The following is a 24753-nucleotide window of genomic DNA, read 5'->3' as shown; positions in this document are numbered from 1 at the left end:
GGGGCTGTCCCTGGCCCCACCTCAATACACCCCCCCGGTGGGAGGGGCTCTCCCTGGCCCCACCCCAATATACACACCTGGGTTGTGAGGAAAGGGGAATAAACATGGGAAAATAGTTGTACTTCGTGTAATGACCCACCCACTCCCAGTCTTTATTTAAGCCTAATTTAATGGTGTCCAGTTTGCAAATTAATTCCAGTTCAGTCACCTCTCGTTGGAGTCTGTTTTTGAAGGTTTTTTTTTTTATAATATTGTGACTTTTAGGTCTGTGATGGAGTGAGCAGGGAGACTGACGTGGTCTCTGACTGGTTTTTAGCCTGCTATGACTCCCTGACCTGCAGAGCCCTCGTAACAATGGACCAGCCCCACCTCACTAACAGTTGTTCCAGAAGCAATGGGGACCCTCAGTGGCCGCTGCAACCTTCATGGCTGCTACCATCACGTGACTTTTCACAGCTTGCAGATCTGGGATCTCACCGGTGAGAAATCCCCGCTGGCTTAAAATAAAGTGTGCCTTGTTGTTGAAATCCCTTTTTGCTCTCCATAAAAGTCTGGCAAGGATCTGTCCCTTGTTGGTGCCGGCCAGACCCGTGATGATACCATGTGGACTAACACCTGTAGTTAATTTCCCATTTGGAGCCGTAGGCCAGGGTGCAGGAATTGATCCTGATATGGTGTGCTGCCTGCGCTGCTCCCACAGAGTTCCTTTCCCCGCCCCACCTTCCCCTTCTTTAGGGGGATACACAGGCAGAAAGCAGGCAGCAGGCTGTTGGGCAAAGCGCATTTGGACGGTAGGTGGATTCTCATGAATTAGGGGTGGTTACCTAGAGTGGAGTGGGTCTGTAAAAGGGTGATGTTCATTCTTGCAAGGAAATGAGATTACTGTGGAATAATAAGGGTGGGTTCAAAAGTTGAAGGTTTAATGATTTACAGTGAAAGGCCTTGTCTTACCCAGGGATTGTGATTATAACATATTGCTGTGACTCAGTTCTCTCTCTGCCTTCCAGTCGCTTTTGAGTACTTGTAGGTTTCGTGCTCCTTACTATTCTCAGCCTGATCATAAACAAGAGTAGAGTTTATTTTAATAAATGCAGGAGAAGATTTTCCCCAGGGCCCCATGAACACAAGTGGCATAGAAAAATCACTGGGGTTTGTGCTCTGAAATCCCTTAGGTACCTTTGAAAAGATCCCCCTCAACCAGTCAGCAGTGCTGCCAACTCTGATGATTTTATCACAAGTCTGACAATATCTGGTGCCTCAAAACCCCAGGTCCTGGAGTCCTGTGATTAGAAGAGCATCTCAGCTATCTTTTTTTTTTTTTAAACTAAGTTTTTAACCCTCATGGTTGCAGAGAAGAATGTGAGAATGTGAAGCCAATGTGATCTACAGGCTCAGAAACCAGTACGCAAAGAAAAAGAAGCCCATTTTTATTTTATTTGGCTTAAAATCGTGATTTTTTTTTTAAATCTCATGATTTTGGGGACCTCACTCCTGATTTTAGAAAGCTTGGGGTTAAAGATACGGAATCAACAGGAGAGAAGTTTGGCTCAAGAAGCAAATTAAAACCCTGACCCAGGAGAGTAACAGCTTGTGGGAGTTAAGCACACGTTTAATGTCCTTTCCTCCATTGAGGTCAAAGTAACGTGCTCTTTGGGAATGAGCGCTCTCCAGTGGTGCCGGAAGGACCAGAAAGTTGGGGGGGGCCAAGCAGCAACCCAAAGAGGGGAGCAGTTGGGGGATGCCCAGGGGAACAGGGAGTGACTCCCTGCAGAGCCCGTCCTGTTCCTGCCTTCCCCACTACCTATGCTTGGGTCCTGCTCCCCCTGCGGGGGACTCTGCTGTCCAGGTGACCCTGGTACCCAACTCCCAACATCCTCCAGCTCCATCCCGGGCTCCCGGAAGCTCTGGCTTCTGTGCTCCCCTGCCTGCAGCTTCCTGACTCCCCCTGTGCTGACCTGCTACCAAGCACCTATATGCTCAGAAGGGCAGCGGCGACCTGGGGAGGCCCAGGGGTGACTCCCTGCATGGCCTGTCTGGTCACCGCCTCCCCCTACCTGTGCTCAGCTCCTGCTCCTCACTGGTGAGTCCATTGTGCTGGCGGCTCTGGTTTCTGGCATCTCCTACCCTTGCCCTCCACTGCCTGGTCTTAGCTGCAGCATCCCAGGTTACCTCCATGCTGACCTGTTGCCGGGTGCCTATGTTCTCAAAGCGGGGGGCCTGGGTCCCCTGTTTAAAAAGTGGGGAGGCAATTGCCCTTTTCCCACCCCCACTGCCAAGCCCTGGCTCTCACACCTATGATGCTCTTGCAAGAGCAGGCTTTCCTCTCTCCTTGTTCTCTCAATCTCTCCTTGGTCGCTCCTCCTTTAGTAGTGTGGCATCCATCCTTTCGAGAAGGAAAGCTCTTCAGGGCAGGGACCTTGACTTCCTTTGTGTCTGTGGTGCTGCCAGCTGTAAATAATATGTTCTAAGAACCAGCGGAGATGGGCCCTGCAGGTTCCAAACACTCTAGATTTTGGGGGAAGATTTGGATCTGAGTGAGCAAAATACTGGGCCAAATGAAATGGATCAGACTGAACAGGCCAGATCTCAGCAACCCTGAAGGTGGTTTTCAGGTCCAAGCTTTGCATTTCTGGTGCATAAACTAAGACCTGGCGTGTGCAAACAGGGTTCGGGGGCACGCCCAGCCGCCCTATCTTTAAGGCTAGATGGGAGAAGAGGCCCGAAACCTCTGCCTCTTGTAACTTGGAGACTCAGCATGGGAAAGGTGGAGAATCAAAGAGGTAAGAAGACCGTAGCCTGCCCTTGAGTTGAGTTCTGTATGCGTTACACTAGGAACCTCCTAAAAATTGTTGGAATTTCCATTCCTGAAATGAACGGTTGCTAAATTAAATCCCCAATAAATGGAAACAAGTCTTCAGGCAGCACTTAATCACCCTGCGCACTTCCCCGGGAGCACGGCTGTGGCTGGATTGGAAGAAGGCGTGGATGGTTTTTATATCCAGTAATAACATTTATAGCTTGGCAGGCTCAGATAGGAGTAAGTACCTCTCATGCTGTAATGTGAGCTGAAAGCCTGAGTGGGATTGGAACACAATTTTTTGTTACCACCTCTGTACATCATTGCACAATCGGCCAGGTGCATGGTGGGATTATATTAACTTTTCTTTGAAGTAGCAGTTGTTGGCAGGATTCGTGAGGCCGCACTGGATGAATCAGTCATTCGATCCGGTGTGGCAAATCCTCTACAAGGTCTGTTTTGTTCCATTTCTGCACGGGGAGTTGCAAGGTTTGCTTTAGCTGGAGGATGCACCGAGCAGGAGGCAGACAGAAATCAGCACAACAATTCCATTACATCAGGTGTAAGAAAAATTGGTGAAAACGGGGAAGTAACACTCACCTGGTACTCAGTGACCAAGTGTGACTTGCACTGAGTGAGTATTTAGCAGAGAATTAGCTGGTGGAGCTAAATTGGGGAAGGTATTTATCAATTGTATTAAAGGCTCCCACTCAGGATAGGTGCCCCATTACACTAAGCACTGTATAAATGCACGGTGATTGATATCCCTGTCCAAAGAGCGTGCAGTCTAAATAGACACGGGTAGGAGAAAGGAAGCTTTATCATCTGCATTTTACAGGGAGGAAACTGAGGCATGCTCCGATTCGTGTAATTTGCCCCCACTCACACAGGGAATCTGTGGTAGCACCAAGAACTGAACCCAGCTCTCCTAAATCCCAGGTCAGTCTCTTAATCACAAGACCAGCCTTTGTCTCACACATATTGGGATGTTGAGGGCATAAGTTAATGTTTAGGGCAGAGGATGCTCTCTCTTGCACCCCTGGGTAGTTGCTTTTCCTGCTGCATACAAGTGAACCTTGTATTGCACATCCATGGCTTGCTAAAGCAGTCTCCACTCTCTGCGCTGCCTCTTGACTTAAGTTGGTGCACTGCATGCCGGGGCTTGTCATTGCTACTTGTTGCACCTCCTCTGGCGGTGGGATGGGGTGCCGCACCCCGGGACGTGTAGTCCTTGCTAGCCACGCCTCTGCAGAGAACATGAGGGCAGGGCTCTGTGGACTGCACTGGGGCCAACAGAGTGCACTTTGGCCAGAGCTGCCTAGTTCATTTCCCCTCTGGGAGCTGACAGGTAAGGAGCTGCTGCCTCTCCACTGCGCCTGAACCACAGGAAGGGGGGAATGAGAGAGACGGGCTGGAGGGAAAGAAGAAAGGTGTTCAGAAAGCTCCCATCGGTGGCCGGGCACCCTGCCCGCTTCCTTGAGCACCGGATGAGCTGTAACGATCACTTTTCCCAAAGGAGTTTGTAATGTCTCAGCATCGCTCTGGCCTGGGCTGCCCCTGGCATTTCTGTGGCAAACAGCATTTAGCACATAGAGGTACAGTATCTCGGAGCCAGGCTGTTTGGACTGAGCCCAGCAGGGGCCTATGTGAATTTGACTCTTACGTGTGTCTGACAAATAGAAAATCTCCTGGAAGCAGCAAGGGATGCCTTTAAGAGCTGCTGTGTGGACTGATTTGTCAGTAACAGATTGTTTCCTTTGTACTTTGTCCCTGTGATCTGGGCACAGATCTCACAGGGCTGGACAGGTAACAGGACACTGGGGGGCTTTTTCCCAGAGTGGTTGTTTGGGGGGTGCGTGGGCTCCAATGGGGGAGAGCTCAGCACAGTTATTTGTCGTGGGCGGAGAGCGTTCTCAGCCCGGCATAAAGCTGCAAGGAAGAATCAGACTGTGGCCCGAGGGCTGACCGTCGGGATCGGACACGGGCAGTGCTGCTGAGATGCAGAGGGGTGACCCCGTGGTACAGAGGTTATGGACTAGGGATTATCACTGAAGAGCACTCACAGTAGAAGGGGGGGGGGTTTAGGAAGGGTTTCACAGCAGGGATGGGGGTTGCATGGCGCAGAAGGAAAGGAGACGACGTCCTAGGCAGGCAGCCGGGGTGCTGAGATCGCTGCCTACCAGGCTGACCATTATTGTCCCACTGTCTCCTGGTCGTCCTCCCTCTGTGTGGCGGAATCCACGGGTCGTCTCATGTCTTGTACTTGGATAGGGAGCTCTTTGGGGCAGGGGATGTCATGTTGCTCTGTACAGCACCTAGCACAGCGGGGTCCTGGGCCATGACTAGATGCTCCCACAGTTCAATGTTTTCAATTATTAGCCAAGTGTGGGGGCGGGGGTCTGGAGGAGAGAGGGAGGATACTGGCTTAGGAGGTGCACAGGCAGCAGGAGGAGGAAGAAAGGGAAGCTGTAGGGGCAGGGCCTTACAGAGGACTTTGAAGCTCTGGGAGGAGGGGAATGACCCTTAGTTCCAAGCTCTTTGTGCTCATGCTCCTTGGCCTATAACCCACCAGGAGTGTGTGGCCCCTGATCTGCGGAGGAATGTCCTCCCCCATGTGACGAGGAAGGCTGCAGCCAGACGTGCCTGGCCTCTGGGCTGGCCACGTTGCCTGGACGTGAATGGTCAGCGCTGGGTGGTGTCTCCAGATGACCAAGTCCTACAGCAAGGGCTGGTCATCCTAGAGGGGTCCATATCACCCACCCCTTTGGCGATCATGCTGCAGGTAGGATTTTCTGTGACTCCCACTGCCCTAGGGAAGGTGCCGGAGCAGGCTGCGAATAGGGAAGGCTCCTGTACTGCAGGTATGGTGTCCAGACCTCCCCAGGCTTCACGCTTCTCTCCCAGGAAAGTGTAGGTCTCCACAGAGATTCACAGATGTCATGTGTGTTCTGATGTACAGGGGCATGCTCGGGGGAAACGGCTAACCATGGCAGAAGACCCCCTGTCCCACCCCGCTCTGGATAAGGCAGCGGGCGAAGAGTTCCTGCGGGAAGCTTTCCAGATCATCCTGGAGGAAGCCGTCAGGAAAGGGACAGATGTCACAGAAAAGGTGAGGCTCCTGGGGGGGGGGGCGGGGGGCGGCTGAGCAGCCCAAGAGGCTGGAGTGTAGCCCCACCCCTTCCATGGGGTAGCCTGTGGCTGGCCCCTCTTCAGCGTGGGCACGGGAGGGAGTTTTCCCTCTTACCACAAAGGTGTTTTGCAAAGGGCTTCTGTCTGTTTCTAAGCCGAGTTGCTGCCAGTGGTGATCATTGGCTCTCTGACTGTCTCCAGGTGTCCTTTGCCCAGAGCGGTGGTGATCACCGGCTTTTCCAATCCATTGGCAGGAACATGGCACCACCGGAGCAGTGACCCAGCTGGCCTTAACCCGTGCCACAGGCCACCCCCTGCAGTCCAGGCACAGACCGCCAAGTTGCCCCCTACTGCCTGGGCACAGACTGCCCCACCACCCTGGCACAGATTGCCTGGTCACCCCCTATAATATAGGCACAGACCACATGGCCACTTCCTGCCACCAAGGCACAGACTGTCTGGCTACCCCCTGCCGGTCGGGCACAGACTGCCCAGCTTCTCCCTGCAGCCTGGCACAGACCACCTGGCCAAGGGCCGCACCGGCAGCGGATCAGGAGCCCTATGGCCCACCTCATGCGTACAAAACAGCGCCGATCGCACCCTCGGCTTTAATATTAAAGGGGCGCAGGCCTGGCCACTCAGCTCAAGGGGCATGGTACATCTTTATGGGCTGCACCATTGCCTAGAGAGGAGAGCGGCCACAGGCTGCACGCCAGCGCCCATGCACACCGTACCGTGCCCGCTCATGCCTTAGATCGCAAGCAGAGGAGTGACTTTGCTCGGCACGTGCTGTCTGTTCCCCTGACTGCTGCTGGCGCTGTGCTCCGCTGTCCCCTCTCCCAGGGGAGGATCTCCAAGAGCTCTGGACACGCCGGGGCACTGAGCTTGGAGGCCTCGCTCTGGGACGCAGGCCGGCATCGTCGCACTTTGCAGAGGGGAAAACACGAGGCCCCGTGGTGTGAAAGAGCCTGGGGAAGGGCTCTGTGTGTTGTCAAGGGTCCTGTGGAGCCCGGGGAGGGAGAAGTTCTGGGATTGCGGCCGCAGGGAAAGCCTCTCTCTGATGTGCTGCTTGGACCCCGTTCCCCTCCCGTCCTTTCCTGTTTATGGGCTCAGTCCAGGAGAAATACATCCCTGGGCACGGAGCAAAGGCTGGACGGCTACCCGGGGGGAGGGGGGGGTGACCATTCCAGACTCCTCCGTTGCCAGGGATGGTGAGAGGAAGTCCCGGAGCTAACGGTGGGGAGGAGAGTGCATAGAACTGAGCTGCCCCCTGCTACTGCTTAGACAGGACCCGACTCCTTTCCCCCAGCCTGGAGTAACCCCCCTCACACATGTGCACAGGCCCCTGAGGTCACGAGCTGGGCATCTGCTACCAGCCTTGCCCCCAGTTGTGGGGGGCTCCCTGCTGAGGTGGGCCCTGCTTGCCCTGTGCCCCCTGGCGAAGGGAGCATCCAGGGAAGGGCTGTTTTCCCAGCTCAGCAGGACCGGAGCAGGCTGCTGACGGATTGTCTCTGTCCCTTCAGGTCTGTGACTGGAGGGAGCCCCAAGACCTGCAGAAAATCCTGGACCTGGAGCTGAGGAGCAGTGGGGAGCCCCGGCAGAGGGTGCTGGAGCACTGCCGGGACGTCATCCGCTACAGCGTGAAAACATGTAGGTGCTGAGAGGCTCCGACGACGGCTGGGCCTGGTGCTGCCCTCGGAGGGGGTCCCCCTTCCCGCTGGCTGTGCGTCAGAGGGAGGACAAGGCTCGCCCTCCACTGAGCAGGGCCTGCGTGCTAGGTCAGAACTACGCCCGTAAGGGATATCAGCACAGCTGTGCCGTACCAACTAGGGTGTCTGCATCCCTGGAGCCCAGCCAGGTGAAGGTGGCTATCGCCCTCTAGCGGCCGCAGCCCGAAGAGGGTAACGGCTTTGAAACTGCTACAACTCAGAGATTCTCCTTTAGCTCAAATGTATTTATGGGCTCATGGGTCCTGGGGGCTGCCCGGTGTAGGGCTGAGCTGGTGACTGATGTCGGATCTAGCCCAGGTTTAATGAGGACGCAAGCTCTGTTTCCTGCTCTTTCCCTGTGTTAAAGGTTCTCTCCCTCCCTCCCCCACAGGTCATCCTCGTTTCTTTAACCAGCTGTTTTCGGGGCTGGATCCCCATGCCCTGGTGGGACGGATGATCACAGAGACGCTCAACACCAGCCAGTACGTCCTTGCCCTGTCTCTGAGCACCCTTTGCCTGGAGCTGCCCAGGGAGGCAGCGCATCTAGCTGGGGGTGGGGAACAAGGACAGTTAAGGACACAGGAAAGTGAGAATGCCGGGGCTGTTTGCTGCCAAAAGACAGGGAGGGGTGGGTGGAATTCACAAGGGGGGGAAGTTCTGGGGCCTCATTTTTGCCCCAAGGATCCTGGAGGCTGCAGTGTCTCCTCTTTAGATGTAGAGGGTGTGTGGCTCCCCACACAGCTCTGCTAATGCCCCTCAATCCCGACCCACAGCCCCCACTGCTGCCCCACGCCCAGGTGCTCTTGAATCAGAGCTCCCATCGCTGCCCAGCTGGTCTGCAATCTGCAATATGGACCAGCGCCCTGCAGGTTGCACTCCCCTCCTGGACTACCCATCTCCTGTGCAGCTCCAGGTACGCCCCCTCCCCCAATGGCCGGGTGCCTCGCTGAGGTGTGTCTGTGTGGCCCAGGTACACCTACGAGATCGCCCCGGTGTTTGTGCTCATGGAGGAGGTGGTGCTGAAGAAGCTGCGGGAGCTGATTGGCTGGGGGAGTGGAGACGGGATATTCTGCCCAGGTGCGTGAGGCTGATATACTGCCAGAGGGAGGGTCAAGCCAGGGGCACCCAGGGCATCACTGCCCTTTCATGAACCGGGTTTCCTGCTGGGTCCCTCCTGCCCCATTGCCGGTCTGACAGCCCCCCCCCCCACAAATCCAAAGTGAAGGTGCAGGACTAGACCCTCAGCTGGGGTCAATCGTGGTAGCTCCATTGACACTGATTGAGCTGCACCAGTTTCCCCAGGATCTGGCTCCTATACCATACAGCTCAGAACTGCCGGAGTCCTGCAGGGCTAGGAGATCCCTGAAAGAAGTGTGTGAGCAGGGTTAGCAGCTGGCATCCCTGGCTGACATAGGGGGCAGGGGGCAGACTCGGCCCTCTCTGGCACACACATGGGGCAAGAGCCAGACTCAGCCCTCCCTGCAGTTTGCCTTTACGGTTCACTTAAAAAGCAACAACAGAACATAACCTATGGCCAAAGCTTTCTCCTGAGCTTGGCTCTTCCTAGGGTGCTTCTCTGCAGGACTCCCCCGATCTCTACCTTTAGTTCCCTCTGCCTCAGAGAGACCCTCCAGCTCCTTTTATGTCATGGCTTGGACCGGATAGGACCTCCCTTACAGAAGGAGGCAGCAGAAGTACTTCTGTCTCTCTCTGCAGGGTTCTGGCACCAGGCACTAAGGTGAGTCAGCAAAAAAGCTCTGCTTTCTTATGCAGAGTCCTAGAACCTGACACTCTTACGGTGATATACCAGTGCCACCTGGCCCTTCCTCCCAGCAGTGCTCGGTTAGTGTGAGCGTCCTCCCAGCAGTGCCCTGCCAATACCAACCTCCTTCCACCAGTGTGAGCTTCCTCTCAACAGTGCCCTGCTGATGCCAGCTTCTTCACCTCAGCAGCGTGAGCATCCTCCCATGCCCTGCTGGTGGTAGTGGGGACTCCACCAGGGCAAGTTTCTTCTTGGTGCGGTGATTGAATCCTGCTCAGGGAACCCTCCTTCCTCTTCTCCAAAGCTGCCCTTGTTCCTGCCCTGGCCTGTCCCGCAGCACATGGGGAGTGGGCGGCAGGCTTGCACTGATCTCTGTGGGTTTGTTTCCCTGCAGGAGGCTCCCTCTCCAATATATACGCCATGAACGTGGCACGGTATCATCGCTTCCCGGACATCAAACAGAAGGGCATCTGGGCACTGCCGAGGCTGGCGGTGTTCACGTCGCAAGAGGTGCCAACCTGGGGCTTCCTCTTCGCTAAGCATGACAGGAGCATGAGAAGAGGGGGGTGGGCTTGGTCTTCCCTGAGGGATGGGGTGCTGCAGTGTCACCCCATCAGAGCTGTGGATCAGCAGGGCCCAGAGCATGACCCACTTCTACCCTCAGCGTCTGTGCCATTTGGCTTAACTCAGGCCACCTACAGTTCCCCCTCCCCAGTTTGCCCAGCGTGCCATACACACAGCCCGGCACAGGGACCGGGGTCTTTCGGGGGTCCTTTTCAAACAGGAAGCATTGCGTTGTGGGATGGAGGTAGGCCAAGTGGGTGAACCAGAGGGTTAAGGGTTGCAATGCCTGAGGGTCGCTAGCCGCCCCGGGAAGGATGCCCAGGGCCTGGATTCAGCCAGCTCTCAGAGCCGCGGTCCGTCCCGCACTTGTAAGTGCCTGAGAGGTGTTGTGGGAGGAGGAGAGGAATGCGACGGAGGCTGCAATTCGTGGAACTTCAACCCCCGGCTTCTTGCTGTAGCATTTTTCTGCTAATTTGGACAAGGCCAAAAATCCCATAAACGTCGACATCTGTAATCTGGCCAAGCCCTTCAAACAGGCCTCTTACCACAGTACCAGGGGCCCTGTCGGAGAATTAAGGCACATCAGTTTTCCATCCACTCCGTGCAGTGGCCCCCCCAAGGGCATAACGCAGCAGGGCTAAAGTATCACAGAATACATGATACAGCAGAGGTGCTGGAACTAGGGGTACAGGGGGGTGCTGCAGCACCCCGTCACTTGAAGTGGTTTCCATCCTATCCAGGGTTTAATTTGGTTCAACGGCTCACCCCCCCCCCCATACAAATTGTTCCAGCCCTCCTGCAACACAGGCCAAAATGGTACATTCAGTTAAAGCAGCCCTGACTCCCAGGGATCCTGCAGCTCTCACCTCTAAATGACACTTCCTGCCCTGTGATTTCTTTGGGATTGGACCCTGGCAGGAGTCTGTGCTGATTCCCTCCCTTCTGCCTTCCCCCACAGTGCCACTACTCCATGCAGAAGGGGGCAGCTTTCCTGGGCATTGGCACAGACAACATCTACCTGGTGGGAGTGGATGAGAGGTGAGAGCTCACACTGGGAATGCTTGTGGCCTTTATCCAGACCTGGCACTGGTTCCATTCGGCTGCGCCTCCTTCCCTTCCTACAGCACCCCCTGCTGGGAGAGGCTGGTACGACAGCCGCTGGAAGCACCCCAGTGCCCAGGACTTTTGCCCTGCTCCCTACAGCTCCCCTTTCTGGGAGCTGGGTAGTTGGAAGCGCCCCAGCAATCAGCACCCCCTCCTGGGAGAGGCTGACACTGGAGTAGCTCAAGGCTCCCCAACACCCGGGGCACATGCCCCATTTCTTTCAGGCTCTGTAGGAGGCTGGGACCTCCCACAAGCCATCACTCCTCCATGAGTCCCATCAGTGACTCTTGCTGGCCCGAGCAGGGTAGCTAACCGCTCCCACAGATGCTTCCCTTCAGCCACCTGGATGGACTTGGGCAGAAGAATCCATCTCTGCTCCCTGCACAGAGTCTGCCTCCAGGGATAACTTGTGCTCTCATCCTCAGGGGGAAAATGATCCCTGCAGACCTGGAGAAACAGATCAACAAGGCAAAATCTGAGGTGAGTTTGGGGTGGGGTGAGGGGATCTGGTCTGTGGGGCAGGGAGCAGCCTGCTAGGAACACTTCCGCCCTGTAACGCCGCACCCCACCCACTGCCCCTCTTCCCTTCCAGGGCGCGTGTCCTTTCTTTGTCAACGCCACCTGTGGCACCACTGTGCTGGGAGCCTTCGACCCCCTGGCGGACGTGGCAGATGTGTGCGAGCGCCACGGGGCCTGGTTTCACGTGGATGTGAGTCCCCCCCAAGGAGGGTGGGGCAGGGAGATGTGCCCTCGGGCGCTAGAGATTTAGGAAGGGCTCCGTCCCTGGGCGCGTGCGATGTCTGTCCGGGAAGGGAGGTGAGCTAGGCTAGGGGAGCGGATGAGGAGGTCACTGGGAACCTTTGGTTCCCACAGTTTGGCTGAACAGACCCAGCATTGCTGGTAATTGACAAGCCCTATCCCTAACCCCCACACGGCTCGTCTCCACGGCAGAGTTCACTCCTGTTGGAGTGTGAAGGATCCTGTGAACTCTCCCCCATCCACACACACAAGCCATCACCCCTGTTCTGCGATGCTACTAACACACACCGAAGTGAGCACAACGGGTCTGCTGCTATCACTCCGCAGCGAGAATGCACTGCTTGGGGGCCGCTAGTCCTCCGGTGCCTTCCCATCATCCCCTTGGGCCACTTGGACAGTAGCTTTTTATTCTGCCATCTCTCATGCACCCAGACTGGAAGTCACTTGCCAGTTTGGTGCTGGAACCGATGGCTGCATTCCTCCAGCTCTAGCGTCCTCTCTCCACGTGCACTGGGCCTCTTGCAGAACCCAGGCAGGAGGCTTTAGAGTCAGGCTCTCCCCTTAGAGCAGCCAAAAGGCAGGGGATCGTAGATGTCACAGTGAGAGAAGAGGCCCTAGGCTGGGCTAGAAGGGACCATCTTGAAACAGGGTTCCCCTTGGCTGAGGGTGCAGCATGCCCCAGTCTCAGCGGGTTTAGCCACTTGTAGCTCCCCCACTGGCTGCTGACTGAACTCAAAGCGCTGCTGTCTCTCCCTGTTCCTCCTTGGCAGGCCGCCTGGGGTGGGAGTGCCCTGCTCTCTAGAAGACACAGACATCTCCTGCGTGGGATAGAGAGGTGGGTACTGTCCCCAAACCGGGGGACAGGGTTAGCGGTCGCACTTGCAGCTTCATGGGAGTAGTGGAGGTCAGAGCCGTTGAGATCAGGCGAGGGGCTGGTTACGCAGGAGTTTACATCAGGGTGAAGAACTTCCAGGACACACGGAGAACAGTAATTGAGCCAGAGCGGGAGATGATCCCTCCCTGCATCATGTGATCCTGTCCGATCCAGCCTGTGCCTGGAAGACCCTGAAATTAGCACATTGTGGCATCAATGTGAGTGTGTGCAGCTCTGCTCCTGCTGGTGAATATCCCATTCCATACACCTCTTGTAGCTGGCCATCCGCTGCCCAGTGCGCCCCCAGCCGGCCCTGTGCCCCCCAGCCCGTTCCCTGGCCCAGCTGATGTTAATGTCTCACTGAGTCTCCCTTTCCCTTGCAGGGCGGATTCGGTGGCTTGGAACCCCCACAAGATGCTGATGACGGGTTTGCAGTGCTCTGCCTTCCTGCTTCGAGAGAGCTCCGTAGGTCTTCGCCGCCGTTCCCTCCCCTGCAGAGGCAGGCAGTTGTAACCCTGCTGTGACGAATGCAGCTTATGTGCTGTTCCCTACAGTGCCTCCTGCTGGAAGAGGCTGCAAATGAAGTGACAGGGAGCTCCCCCATAGCCAATAGCCCTGCCCCATTCCCTACAGCGCCCCCTGCTGGGTGTTGTTGGAAGTGGCGTTTCTGTGCACATGTAGAGCCCATCCAGCTCCCTCAGTGCTCCCTTGCTGGCCTGCCTAGCGCATGCCTTGTCCCTGCCGTCCCATGTGACCGTGGTCGGGACATGCTGATGTGTTTGCTGGACCCTCCCATTTCAGGGCCTGCTGCAGCGGTGCCACTGCGCCAACGCCACCTACCTCTTCCAGACTGACAAGTTCTACGACGTGGCCTACGACACGGGAGACAAGACCATCCAGTGTGGCCGCAAGGTGGACTGCCTCAAGCTGTGGCTGATGTGGAAGGCCAATGGGACCGAGGGGCTGGAGAAGCGAGTGGACAGGGCCTTCGAGTTCACTAGGTGAGGGGTGGGGGGATACAGGTGTTCCCCTAACCCCAAGAGGTGCTCTAGTGATGTCCCCTGATCCTTACACACGTCTCTATGCCCACCACAAAGATCAACGATGTTCTCTTCATCCTCTCTAGGTACCTGGCTGAGGAGATCAAGAAAAGGGAAGGTTTCCAGCTGGTGATAGAGGTATGGGCCACCTGGAGCCATTGCTACACCACGGCTCATCGGGAGCTTGTTGTTTTCCAAGGGATCGGGGAGAGTTTATCATGAATTCCCAAAGCCCTTATTGATGGGTGGGCGGGCAGCAGCTATTTAACCTTGTTACGTGAGTTGACCAGCAATGAAATCCAACCCCCTTGGGTGTTCCTAGCGCCATAAGCGAGGGGGGAGCAGGCTTGGGCCCTGTCGTCTCCAGAGGCTGCACCTCCATTAGCTGAGGTTTCAGGGTGCTCGGGTTGTTTACTTACAGAGATCCCTGCTGGTGACCCCTTCTCCTTTACCTCTCCCAGCCCGAGTTCATCAATCTGTGTTTCTGGTTTGTGCCGCCCAGCCTCCGGGGCAAGGAGGGCTGTGCCGATTACTGGGAGAGACTGGGAAAGGTGAGTGCAGGGAATGCTGGGAGTGGGGTGGGGGGAGAGCCCCTGTTTTCTGATGGATAGATAGTAAACTCCAGTACGCCCACCCAGACTCGTGGGGAGAGAGAGAGAATGTCTGTCTGTCTGTCCTGTCCCACTGCCAACCCCCAGGCTGTGGCACCCCAGCTGTCTCTCCGCTAGCTTACTATGTACTAAGACTTCACTGTTTCTTTGTATCCAAGGCCCTAGGTCTGTGTCCCACTGGTCCCACTTAGACACCAGGGTTCCAGGCATTATCTGTGAGAGGGATTTTCAAAGCCGCCTGGCAGAGTTGGACATCCAGCACCCAGGGAGTCCCGCACCCAAATCCCATTGATACCTTTCAAAATCCAAGCTGTTATATGGTGACCCCTGCTGGGGGTGCCTTCCGGCATCAACCCACAGCACAACAGGTGCATCCAGCCTCAGTTTCCCTTTTCCTTGGAAGGAATGTAGTCCGTCTGCCTCGGGGCACAATGTCTTCACGTACACCCATGCTGTGATTTCCCCCACAGCCTTGCAGTGAAACCTTTCGCCAGTGAACACATATAGTCATTTTCCCCTCCCCCAGTCGAGGGCCTCACCCACCGGAGAATCAGTAGCAGTACTGTGCTCCCACGTCCTTTGGAGCCTGCTTCAGGTCTCCCTTCCCGGGAATGACCACCCTTCCCACAGCCCCTCCCTCAAGGCTTTGCCCAAAGAGCTCCCCAGCTGTTCCCTAGGAGTCCCACACCTGCTTGGGGGGGATCCCACCCTCTTGTTTCTGGGCTCAGCTCCCGCTAACTAAGCTAGATCTTCCCCTTTTGCCTTGGGGCCACTTTCCGGGCCTTCCACCCATCAGGGTCCCCACTAACAGTCCTGTTCCTGCCCCCTCCCCAACTCCACTTTCTCCACTGGGACACCTGAAGCTCTCTCCCAAGCAACTCCTCCTAGCCCATCACTGCTCCTCTCTCCTCGGGGGCTCCTCCACACCTCCAGTGTGATTCCCCTCCCGGCTCATGGGCTCTCTCTTAAGCCTAACTGGAAGGTGGCTGACATGTCACAGGTGCACTGGACCCTGCTCCTTCTTAAAGGGGACAGTCCCCACACAAGCCTAAAACCCTGAGCTAGCTAGATGGGTTGGCCATTGGCGGGGTCTACACTATAGCCCAGGAGAAGGGTTTACAGGTTCATATCACAGCTAGCTAACTGGGTGGCCACATGCTCCACTGACTGATGCTGATGTTACGTGCTGCTCCGCCTAGGTGGCTCCAGCTATCAAGGAGCGGATGATGAAGAAAGGGTCCATGATGGTGGGCTACCAACCCCTTGGCAGCAAGGTCAACTTCTTCCGCCAGGTTGTCACAAATCCCGTGGTCACCAAGCAGGACTTGGACTTCTTCCTGGATGAGATTGAGAAACTGGGCACAGATTTGTAGGGATCCCAGGCCCTCCTCCTCACCATCAGCTCCTGGCAGGTCTCTCAGTGATGGTGGGACATCGCACCCACTCCTGCCTTTCTCCACAGCGTCCAGCAAGCACTACAACGATAAGACAGTTCACCAGACTCCAGGTATTTATACCCCTAGTAAGGTGTTCAGATACCAGCCTCTCTCACATGTCCTCCATACACATTACACCAGAGAGGAACTCAGCGTTTGTGCTTCTCTCTAGCAACTCCCTCTCTTCCTCTCCTGGGTCCTTTTGAGAGAAGGGACATTGCCAAGGCCCAGACAAGGGTAGCACCTGAGGTTACTGAAAAGATGGTAGCATTCTTCTTGAGAACATCAGCTAGCACATGATTCCATAGAGCTTTCCTTTGGCTGTGACCTGAGGCAGCTCCAGTAAGACTCTTGGTACGTCTTGGACAAGCTGGAAGAGGATGCTTATCTTGGATTCTGGAGGTGAACATTTCAGCACCAGCCTGTGGTCAAGTAGAACATCAACATCTGGTGCAACAGGCCAGGGTCTGGGATGTACGCTCAGACACAGCTGATCCCGTAGGAGGAATGGCGGTCGTGGGGCAGTCCACACGTGCCGTGGAGCTGCACCGAGCTGTGTGGAACTGACACAAAGCTCCACCTGGGTTGCCTCCAAACCACCTTTTCAAGTCAAACGAAACTGCCGAATTCCGCTTCTCAAGCGGCTACCGAGCGATCGTGGTGCTCCTTTGTCGTTCCTCCCCTGCCCTTAGCAGCACTCTGGCCTAGGTATTTGTGATTCATTTAATGAAGCGCATGATGTCAGTTCTTAATAAATGCGTGGTAAATGCTTCCCCCCTGCTCTCCCCGCAGCATTTCATAAGCAGCACAGCAGTAAACGTTGGCTTTTGGTCTTAAAGCCAAACCACTGCTAGGTTTGTTAAATCGCCATACCAGCCCAGGGGCAAATTCTGCTTCCCCCTCCTCCTAGCTAAAATGACTTACCTTAAAATGAGCTTAGAGACCACCAGGCTTATGGTAAGCATAGAAGTTCACTGCTGCAAGAAGTCTTGCGACATTGCCTACAGCTCCAGAGAATCGGTAACACAACTTATAGCTGGAGAGCCAGCACGGCCCAGTGGTTAGAACACTGCCCTGGGCCTCTATTCCCAGCTCGCGCTCTTTCTGTGGCTGCGAATGAGTCACTTCCCCTCCCCGAGCTTCGGTTTCCTCGGCTGTGAAATGAGGACAGTGATTCTGACCTGCTCTGGGATCTGTGTATGCATTCTCAGCATTGTCTGAGAGCTCATAAGAACGGCCATACTGGGTCACACCAGTGGTCCATCTAGCCTGGTATCCTGTCTTCTGCCAGCAGCCGGTGCTAGATGCTTCAGAAGGAATGAGCAGGGCCATTGCTGAGTGATCCAGTCCCAGCTTGTGGCCATTAGAGGTTCAGGGACACCCAAAGCATGGGTTGCGTCCCTGACCATCTCGGCTGATAAGTTAATGGAGGATAGGTCCATTAATGGCTCTCATTCTTTTTGGACCAGTTATCCTTTTGGCCTTCTCAACAGCCTCATCTTTTTGCCCCAGCTCCCAGCCTGCTTGTTACCTGTCCTCCCCTCTGCAGCCAGGCTGGGGTCCTGGGGGGGAGGGTGCAGACCCCCTGCTGGCTGGATGTGACACTGGCTCGTGCCCACACTCAGCTGAGAGCCAGCGGATTCCTACTGGCACTCTAACATGTTGGGGTGGGGGAACCGCGGCTTTAACTGGGCTCGAGGTCTCATCACTACTGGGCGTTTAGAACATGCTGAGAAACCAGCATCTGCTAGCGCCCCCCGCCCCCCTTGGAGCCCAGCTCAGACAAGGCCACTGGGGCTGCTTGCTTGGACAGGGGCCTGGAGCTGCTCATGTCCCTGCTTTGGTATTGGGCCCGGAGGCAGCGAACAGACCCGCACCACTCCCACCACAGGGCCCGGCCCGGCCTCTGCTGGCCTGGTGAAGCTGCTTTGCTGCAGCAATGCTTGTGCAAACTGGCTGCAAATCAGTAGGACCTCCCCAGCATCCCACCAGCACACAGTGCCTTCCCACAGGCACAGAGCTGGCTCTGCCCCCCAACCCCCCCATGACATAATATATGGAGCTAAACCTATCTCAGAGAACTGGAAGGGACCCCGAAAGGTCATCGAGCCCAGCCCCCTGCCTTCACTAGCAGGACCAAGTACTGATTTTGCCCCAGATCCCCAAGTGGCCCCCTCAAGGACTGAACTCACAACCCTGAGTTTAGCAGGCAGGGGGACGTCCCAATAGTGGGTGTGGCCACAGTAGCTCAGCCCCCTGGCTATTCCCCAGCTGCCATAAGGCCAATACGGACTATATACAGCATATGCTGAACGGCGCAGTATTTTTAAAATCCCCTCCCGCATTGTTTCTTGCATTTTTATCCTGCTCCCGCCCACAAAAACGTTCAGTCCCACAAATCCCACAATAGAGAGAGAGACTCCCCCAGCCTACTAACAAAACACAACAGTCGGCTAAAATATTATATAAAAATGGAATTCAGACAATTTTTACCACTAAAAGAATAAAACAAATCTTGCTTAAACCATGTAAAAAAATACTTTAAGTCCTATAATAGACATCAAATCTCTTTCTAGCCCTCGCTTAAATTTAAGTATTAAAACCTTTATTTTTTTTGTAAAAAAAAAAACCAAACTTGCTTTACGTTGCTGAAATTCTATTTATGACAAACTGCTGTCGTGTATATCACATAGAAGGTCAAAACAGATTACACCATCATTTTGCCTTAAAAGATGCAGATTTTTTTTTAATGATTATAAAAAGTTGTTTAAAAACCTGGAATGTTTTAAACGGCTTAAGCACTGTTTTTAGAAAGCTGAAACAAACCATTCGAGTTACTTATAGGTCAGAATTACTCTTGCTGTCTGAAAAATATTTAGCGGCAAAACTGCTCACCGCTGTAGGTTTTTGATAGAAAGAAATGTTAAAAAGAGGCTCAAGCTCAGTGACTGATAAGGTCAATTTAAATAGCAGGTGCAGCTAAACTTGCATTTTGTTTTCCCGCAAATTACCAGAGTCTGGTTTTTTGCCACCCAATTCCGTCCGCAACAAGGTACATTTTCCCTGCTCCCGCTGTGCTGACAGTGGGTCCTGCGGGATCCCAGTCCCGCTGCAGGGCTCTAACTATTATTAGTCTGCCCTGGCCAGTAGTGGAGACAAGTAGCCCCAGAGCAAGGCAGCTTCCTGCCCCTCTCGCAGGGCTCTGCACCGGGGCTGGGATGAAATCCAACCACGTGGGGTCGTACTGTGATGATAATCAGTGAGAAGCAGGGCCTGAGCTGCGCTGGCTTTGAGGACATTTATTTCTTTGCAAGTACAAAAAGGCTTCAATTGTGCTTCTTGGTAAAAACAGTCTTTAAAAAAGAGCTGCCTAGACGAGACCCCAAGGAGAGATTGGGGGAGTGGATCCCCCAGGGAGAGAAGATCCCCAGGTTCTTTGTGGAGTGATGTCCCTGTGAGTGGGGAAGAGCCCAGCCCAGCCTCCACAGGGTCTCCCACTTTATAGCTGCCCTAGATCACAGGTGTCTCCTCCCGCCCCGATCCATTCCCTGGGGCTGTCCTGGCCCCCTGCTTGGACTGACCCACCCCAGCTAGCAAGTGGCGGTAGGCTGGACGGGGGAAGCAGCCAGACACAGATCTGGGGCCTGACTCAGTGGCACTTGAGGCTGCTGGCAGTGAAAGTGGCTTTAAACGAAGTACATCCGGCCCCCTGAGCAACTCCTCTCCTCCCCACCAGCCCCGTGCAAGTAATGGGAGCTGCTGGACACTGAGCTCTTTGGAGAATCTGGCCATGTCTTCCCCATTGCGCATGTAGGTAAACTGAGGCACATGACAGAGACCAGCATTTTCCAAAGTGGCTAGTGATTCCTGGCTGCCACCCATGGCCTGGTTTCCGAGCACCCTCCACTCCAGCTAAGATCACTGGGAGCAGTGGGTGCTCGGCTCCTCTGCAAGCCAGGCCCTGTGGGGGTCTTAAATCAGACACCCCAAAACTAAAGCACCACTGGGAACTGAATCAAGGTCCCCAGAATACCGTGCTAGTCCTTTAATCAGAAGGCCACGCCATCCCCTGGATCCGGGGTTCTCAACTTTTTTTCTTTCTAAGCACCATTCTCTCCCCACCCTCCCCCACAATGCTATAAAAACTCCTTGGCCCACCAATGCCACAACAACTATTTTTCCGCATATACAAGCCTAGGCTAGCGTTAGAGGCTAGGAAGCAGGGGAACTTCCCGGGGTCCCACGCCAACCTACATTGCTTCAGCCCCAGAGGCAGGGCTCAGGGCCCCAGGCTTCAGCCCTGCACAGCAGGTCTTCGGCTTCCTGCCCTGGGCCACAGACCCTTGGTTGAGACCCGCTGCCCTGGACTACGCCCCCCAGATCTCCTTAGGCCCCGCCTGTGTCCCGGAGGCAGTCGAGGGCCTCGGGCTGGAGGGGCACCCCGTCCTGGGAGAGGATGGAGCAAAGGTGGATGGCGGTGGCGTCCTGCTTCGCTCGTTTCTTCCACTCCAAGAGCATGTGGAAAGCTCGCAGTTTGGTGTTGCCAGGATTGTTCTCCTCGATCTGCTCCAGAAAGTGATTCTCCAGGCCCAGGAACTCGATGCCGATCTGCCTCCAGGTCTTGCCCATATTCCCTGCCAGCTTCATCAGCTGCTGCTCTGAAACCAGAATCTTCCTCTCTGGGAAAGAGGGGAGAAGAGTCAGCCAGGAGACTGGCCATGCTGCCACATGGGAAGCTCCAGTCTTCCTGGCACTTGCTGCCAGCACTCCTGCCCCACTTCCCACAGCATCCCCTGCTGGTGAGGCTGGGACTGGCATAGCTGGGAACACCCCCAAAAACAGTGCTCCTGCTCTGCTCTCTACAGGGTCCCTTCTGGGTGAGGCTGGGATTGGAGCAGCCAGGAGCTCTCCTCCCAGCCATCTTCCTGCCCCACTCCCCACAGCGCTCCCTGCTGGAAGAGGCTGGGACTGGAGTAACCAGGAGCTTCCTTGACAGCCAATGCTCCTGCCTCACTCCCTAGAGCACCCCCTGCTGGGAGGCACCAGGGCTGGAGTAGCCAGCTGTGTCACCCACAGCCAGTGCTCAAATTACAGGGGTTTTCAGAGGGGACTGGGCCCCCTTACTAATTTAAAGGGCTGCCTCACTGCTGTCTTATGGACCCCTTAGTTCTCACTACTATTTAAATTAAAGCAAGCCACTCGGTATTCAGGGCCTCTCCTATTTTCCCCATCATTAGAGCTCCGGCTGCTGCCTTCCCCCTACAGCATCCACTGCTGGGAGAGGCTGGGAACAGAGAAGCTGGGAGCTCTCCATTCCTGTCACTGAACCGCCCTGCTCTGTGGCTGTGCTCCTTACCGTGGGCCTGCGGCTTCCTTGCCCCGGTGCGATCTGCATTGTTGCCGCTGTTCCCAGTTTCTCCTCCTGCCTGGAGCTGGCCACCCTGGACCAGATCCAGCCTTGGGATCTTGTGCAGCACCTGGTTGGTGATGTCTAGCGCTTCCTGGGGGTACGTCTGCATCAGCAGCTCAGCCACCTGGATGCGGGAGGCGCCGTCCAGCTTCCCGCGGCGTATGTGGGGAGCCGTGCCCTCATGGGGCAGGTAAAACTTGAACTTCTCGAACTCCTTCTCTCTCAGATCCTCCAGGAAGTGCAGCACCTGCTCGCCCATCGCCATCCTGGCACCTCACCCCAGAGGCCCCCCGAAAGGCAGATCTGCAAGGCCCCAAAACAAACCAGCCAGGTGATTTGGGGTGACTGGGTGGAAAAGCCCCTGTTCAGCCTCTCCAGGGGACCTGCTCTCTGAATGCCCCCTCCCCACTCCATCCCTTAGACTGTGGGGTCCCCCCCTTTCAAAATTCCTTTGATCTCCAGGGTTTGTTGTCTGTTGAACCACAGAACCCAAGCGTTGCTGAGGGGAGGCCCCAGTGCCCAGGCCGCTGGGCTGAGCAGGGAAGAGTCACCTGACAGCACAGGGGGTTTCCCCAGCCCACCCTGAAAGGTCCCTGCCATCTCAGCAGCACGGCCACCCTGTGGCCCCTGGCTGCTCCCGCAGCTGGTGACATCTGCAGGTTTCAGCGACTGACACCCTTATCTCTACAGAACAGCACCAGCGTCTTGCACACTCAGACAGCCCGGCTGGGTCCCAGGACACCTGGGTTCTATTCCCAGCTCTGCTGGTGACCTTGAGCGAGTCACATTGCCTGCTCTGTGCCTCAGTTTCCCTTCCCCACCTTTTGTATATTTAGACTGCAAGCTCTTTGGGGCAGGGCCTGTCTGTGCAGCGCCCGGCATGGTGGGGCCCTGGGGTGTCTGGAAGATTGTTTAGCATGGAAATACTGAGCCGCCTGGTTTTGCCTGGGTGCATTCATGCATCTGCTCTCAGCGGTAACATGACTGGGGGGCGGGGGAATGGGTATTTCGGGGGTGGAAGGAGCTAGTGTGACAGGGCTAAAGGCCGCTCTCAATGGGGCAAGACCGGTAGCAGAGCCCTGCCTGTCCACACACACACACACGCAGACACTCCCACCAATGTGCTGCACCCCAGAGCCAGGAGCTCCAGCCCTCCCACCTCGCTCCCATTCAGCCCAGGCCTCCCCAGCTGGAAAGCCAGCAAGGGGCCCAGTTCGCCCCACTTTGTGGCGGGGACACTGTCCTGCGCCCCCCGAGACATGGCACCCAGAGGTGCTGGAGCCGGGGGGGGGCTGCCCCACCGCCCCGGGCAGGAAGTGGGTCCCGCCCTATCCGGGGTTTACAGATTGCACGGGGGGGGGAGGGGGGCTCTCCCAGCGCCCGGCTGGCACCTCCCCCTCCCCGAAATGCGGCTCCTCCCGGCCCCTCCCGGAACCACCCCGCGCTCCGGTCCGCGTCCGGTTCCGGACCCGCCCGGCTGGGGAGCCCCGCGGGCCGGTAGCTGGGGGGGGGGGAGGGGGAGGGGCGGACGCAGCCCGGTCCCGACCCACCTCGGAGCCCCCCGCTGGGGCGGATCCCGCCGCCACGCCCGGGCTCCGCTCCGCGCCTTCCGTAGAGCCAGCCCCGATGACGTCATCCTCACCGCCGCGCAGCCGCAGCACGCGCGCTCGGGCGGCCTCCTCCTCACTGCGCACGCGCAGGGGCGAACCTTTCCCACGGGCCGGGGGCGCCGCGCGCGCGGCGGCAGGAAACGAATAAATAAATAAATGAACGAGGGAGCGGACGAAGCCCCCAGACCCGCCTCCCAGGGCGCGAACCCCGGATCCGCCCCCCCCCCGCGCCGCGCTGAGCGGGATGGGGGCGGGGCAGCCCCCCCCCACCGGATCCCAGCCCTGGGGGTGGCGCTGGGTTGCGCCCCCGTCCCGGGCACCGGGCGCTGGGCCGCCCCGCAGTGGGTGGGGCAGCTGGAGGCTGGTACTCTGGCGATGTCCCGGGGGCTCCCGGGCAACCGGCCCTTGGTCCCCAGGCCTCCCCCTGCGGGGCCTTTGAACTAGATTATCCCCCTCGCCGAGCTCGAATTAATCCTTCCCGCACCCACCAGCGGTCAGGCAGTTGTGTGAACCCTCTGTGCTACAGATGGGGAAACTGAGGCACGGTTCAAACCCATCAGACTGTCCCGACTCTTCCACCAGCGCTGGGCAGGGACAGTCCATTGGGACCTGCTGCCTGCCAGATAACCTATCTAAGACAATTTACAAAAATGCTGCGGAAGATATACATGTACCTGCAGAAGAGCTCTGTGGAGCTCAAAAGCTTGTCTCTTCTACCAACAGAAGTTGGTCCAGTAAAAGATATTGCTTCACCCATCTTGTCCAGTGGTTCTCAGACCTTTTGCACTGGTGACCCCTTTCCCACAGCAAGTCTCTGAGTGCGACCCCTCCTTATACATTAAAAACACTTTTTTGTATATTTAACACCATTATAAATGCTGGAGGCAAAGCAGGGTTTGGGGTGGAGGCTGACAGTTCACGACCCCCCATGTAATAACCTCGCAACCCCTTGACGGATCCCAACCCCCAGTTTGAGAACCCCTGATCTTATCTCTCCTATATTCTGGGACCAACATGGCTACAACAACCCTGCAAAGATGCTGTAATAACGTTCTGCTTTTAATTCATTTCACGTCGCTCCCTTTATGGGGGAATTCTTTATACAGGGATGAGGCATCTGGTTTGCTAGACTGGCGGAAATTTACCCCACAGAAACGCTATCTTTCAAATAGAAACCACACCCTTTGTTAGGGCTGGTCGCCAATCGCTGAGCCTTTCCTGCGAGAAATTCAGAAGGAAATGAAACATTTTTTGCACTTTGTTTCAAAATATGTTGTGGAAACATTGGATTTTTGCAATGAAACACATGTTTAGTGTTCTTTCCCCCTCTGTTCTCTCTAAAAGGAAGGAAGTGGGGGTTGGGAAAGAGAGAGAAAGTGGGAGAGAGAGAGAATAGGAAGGAGAGAAACCAAAAAATTATTTCAAATAGATGAAAGACTGAAAAATTTAGAACCACACACAGTAAAATGTCCACCAAAATTGTTTGCATGGTTCAAAAAGCCACTTCTCATTGAAAATGCTTTAATGGAAACAATTTGGTCAGTTCTGCTATCAATATTAATACGATTGACACACACGCTCTCTCTCCCCCTACCCACCCCATTCATCAACAACTTGTCTTTGTTGACACGCAAAAGTTGTACCGTTTCAGCTATACCTATATAGTTAAAGCAGCAGAGGCTACCTACCTGGTGTGGATGCAGTTATATCAGCATAACAATGCCTATAATAATATCCAGCTTTTATAGAGCACTTTTCATCAGTAGTTCTTCAAGTGCTTTGCAAAGGAGAACACTATCATTATCCCTGTTTTACAGGTGGGGAAACTGAGGCACAGGAAGGCTAAGTGACTTGCTCAAGGTCACCCAATAGCAGAGCTGGGAATCAGAACCTAAGTCTTCTGAGGCCTAGGTCAACCCTCAATCCACTCGGCCACACTGCAAGGGGA

General features: G+C 55.6%; 2 protein-coding genes across 8 annotated transcripts; one reads left to right on the top strand and one right to left on the bottom strand.

Moving 5' to 3' along the window:
- The first annotated feature begins 406 nt into the window (after positions 1–406).
- On the top strand, positions 407–16558 carry CSAD (cysteine sulfinic acid decarboxylase). Of its 6 annotated transcripts, none has more exons than XM_044995395.1 (15): positions 407–479; positions 5757–5906; positions 7450–7576; positions 8027–8117; positions 8606–8712; positions 9792–9907; positions 10920–10999; positions 11491–11545; positions 11658–11774; positions 12595–12659; positions 13082–13163; positions 13500–13699; positions 13825–13876; positions 14200–14289; positions 15549–16558. In XM_044995395.1, exons 2-15 carry the CDS (start codon positions 5784–5786, stop codon positions 15720–15722), a joined length of 1479 nt encoding a protein of 492 aa, XP_044851330.1. In that variant the 5' UTR covers positions 407–479; positions 5757–5783; the 3' UTR covers positions 15723–16558. The 6 variants fall into 6 exon arrangements, with proteins under 6 accessions (XP_044851330.1, XP_044851326.1, XP_044851331.1 ...); XM_044995391.1 differs by lacking the exon at positions 407–479 and adding an exon at positions 640–791; XM_044995396.1 differs by lacking the exon at positions 407–479 and adding an exon at positions 3714–3736.
- Positions 16559–18402: 1844 nt separating this feature from the next.
- On the bottom strand, positions 18403–22826 carry LOC123353916. Of its 2 annotated transcripts, XM_044995404.1 has the most exons (3): positions 22746–22826; positions 21142–21498; positions 18403–20464 (listed from the first exon to the last, which is right to left on the bottom strand). In XM_044995404.1, exons 2-3 carry the CDS (start codon positions 21458–21460, stop codon positions 20172–20174), a joined length of 612 nt encoding a protein of 203 aa, XP_044851339.1. In that variant the 5' UTR covers positions 21461–21498; positions 22746–22826; the 3' UTR covers positions 18403–20171. The 2 variants fall into 2 exon arrangements, with proteins under 2 accessions (XP_044851339.1, XP_044851338.1); XM_044995403.1 differs by lacking the exon at positions 22746–22826 and having other exon boundaries at positions 21142–22176.
- Between the last annotated feature and the right edge of the window lie 1927 nt (positions 22827–24753).

This window comes from Mauremys mutica, chromosome 20 (assembly GCF_020497125.1).
Source record: "Mauremys mutica isolate MM-2020 ecotype Southern chromosome 20, ASM2049712v1, whole genome shotgun sequence".
NCBI classification, from domain to species: Eukaryota; Metazoa; Chordata; order Testudines; family Geoemydidae; genus Mauremys; species Mauremys mutica.
The sequence above is the reverse complement of the archived record's forward strand: the minus strand, read 5'-3'. Positions and strand labels throughout refer to the sequence as shown.

Coding starts and splice junctions, on each gene's coding strand:
- CSAD (XM_044995391.1), top strand. CDS start 672: ATGGTGTGCTGCCTGCGCTGCTCCCACAGAGTTCCTTTCCCCGCCCCA. Junction 7,577..8,026: donor CCGCTACAGCGTGAAAACAT/GTAGGTGCTGAG, acceptor CCTCCCCCACAG/GTCATCCTCGTTTCTTTAAC. Junction 13,164..13,499: donor TCCTGCTTCGAGAGAGCTCC/GTAGGTCTTCGC, acceptor CTCCCATTTCAG/GGCCTGCTGCAGCGGTGCCA.
- LOC123353916 (XM_044995404.1), bottom strand. CDS start 21,460: ATGGCGATGGGCGAGCAGGTGCTGCACTTCCTGGAGGATCTGAGAGAG. Junction 20,465..21,141: donor AAGGAAGCCGCAGGCCCACG/GTAAGGAGCACA, acceptor CCTCTTTCCCAG/AGAGGAAGATTCTGGTTTCA.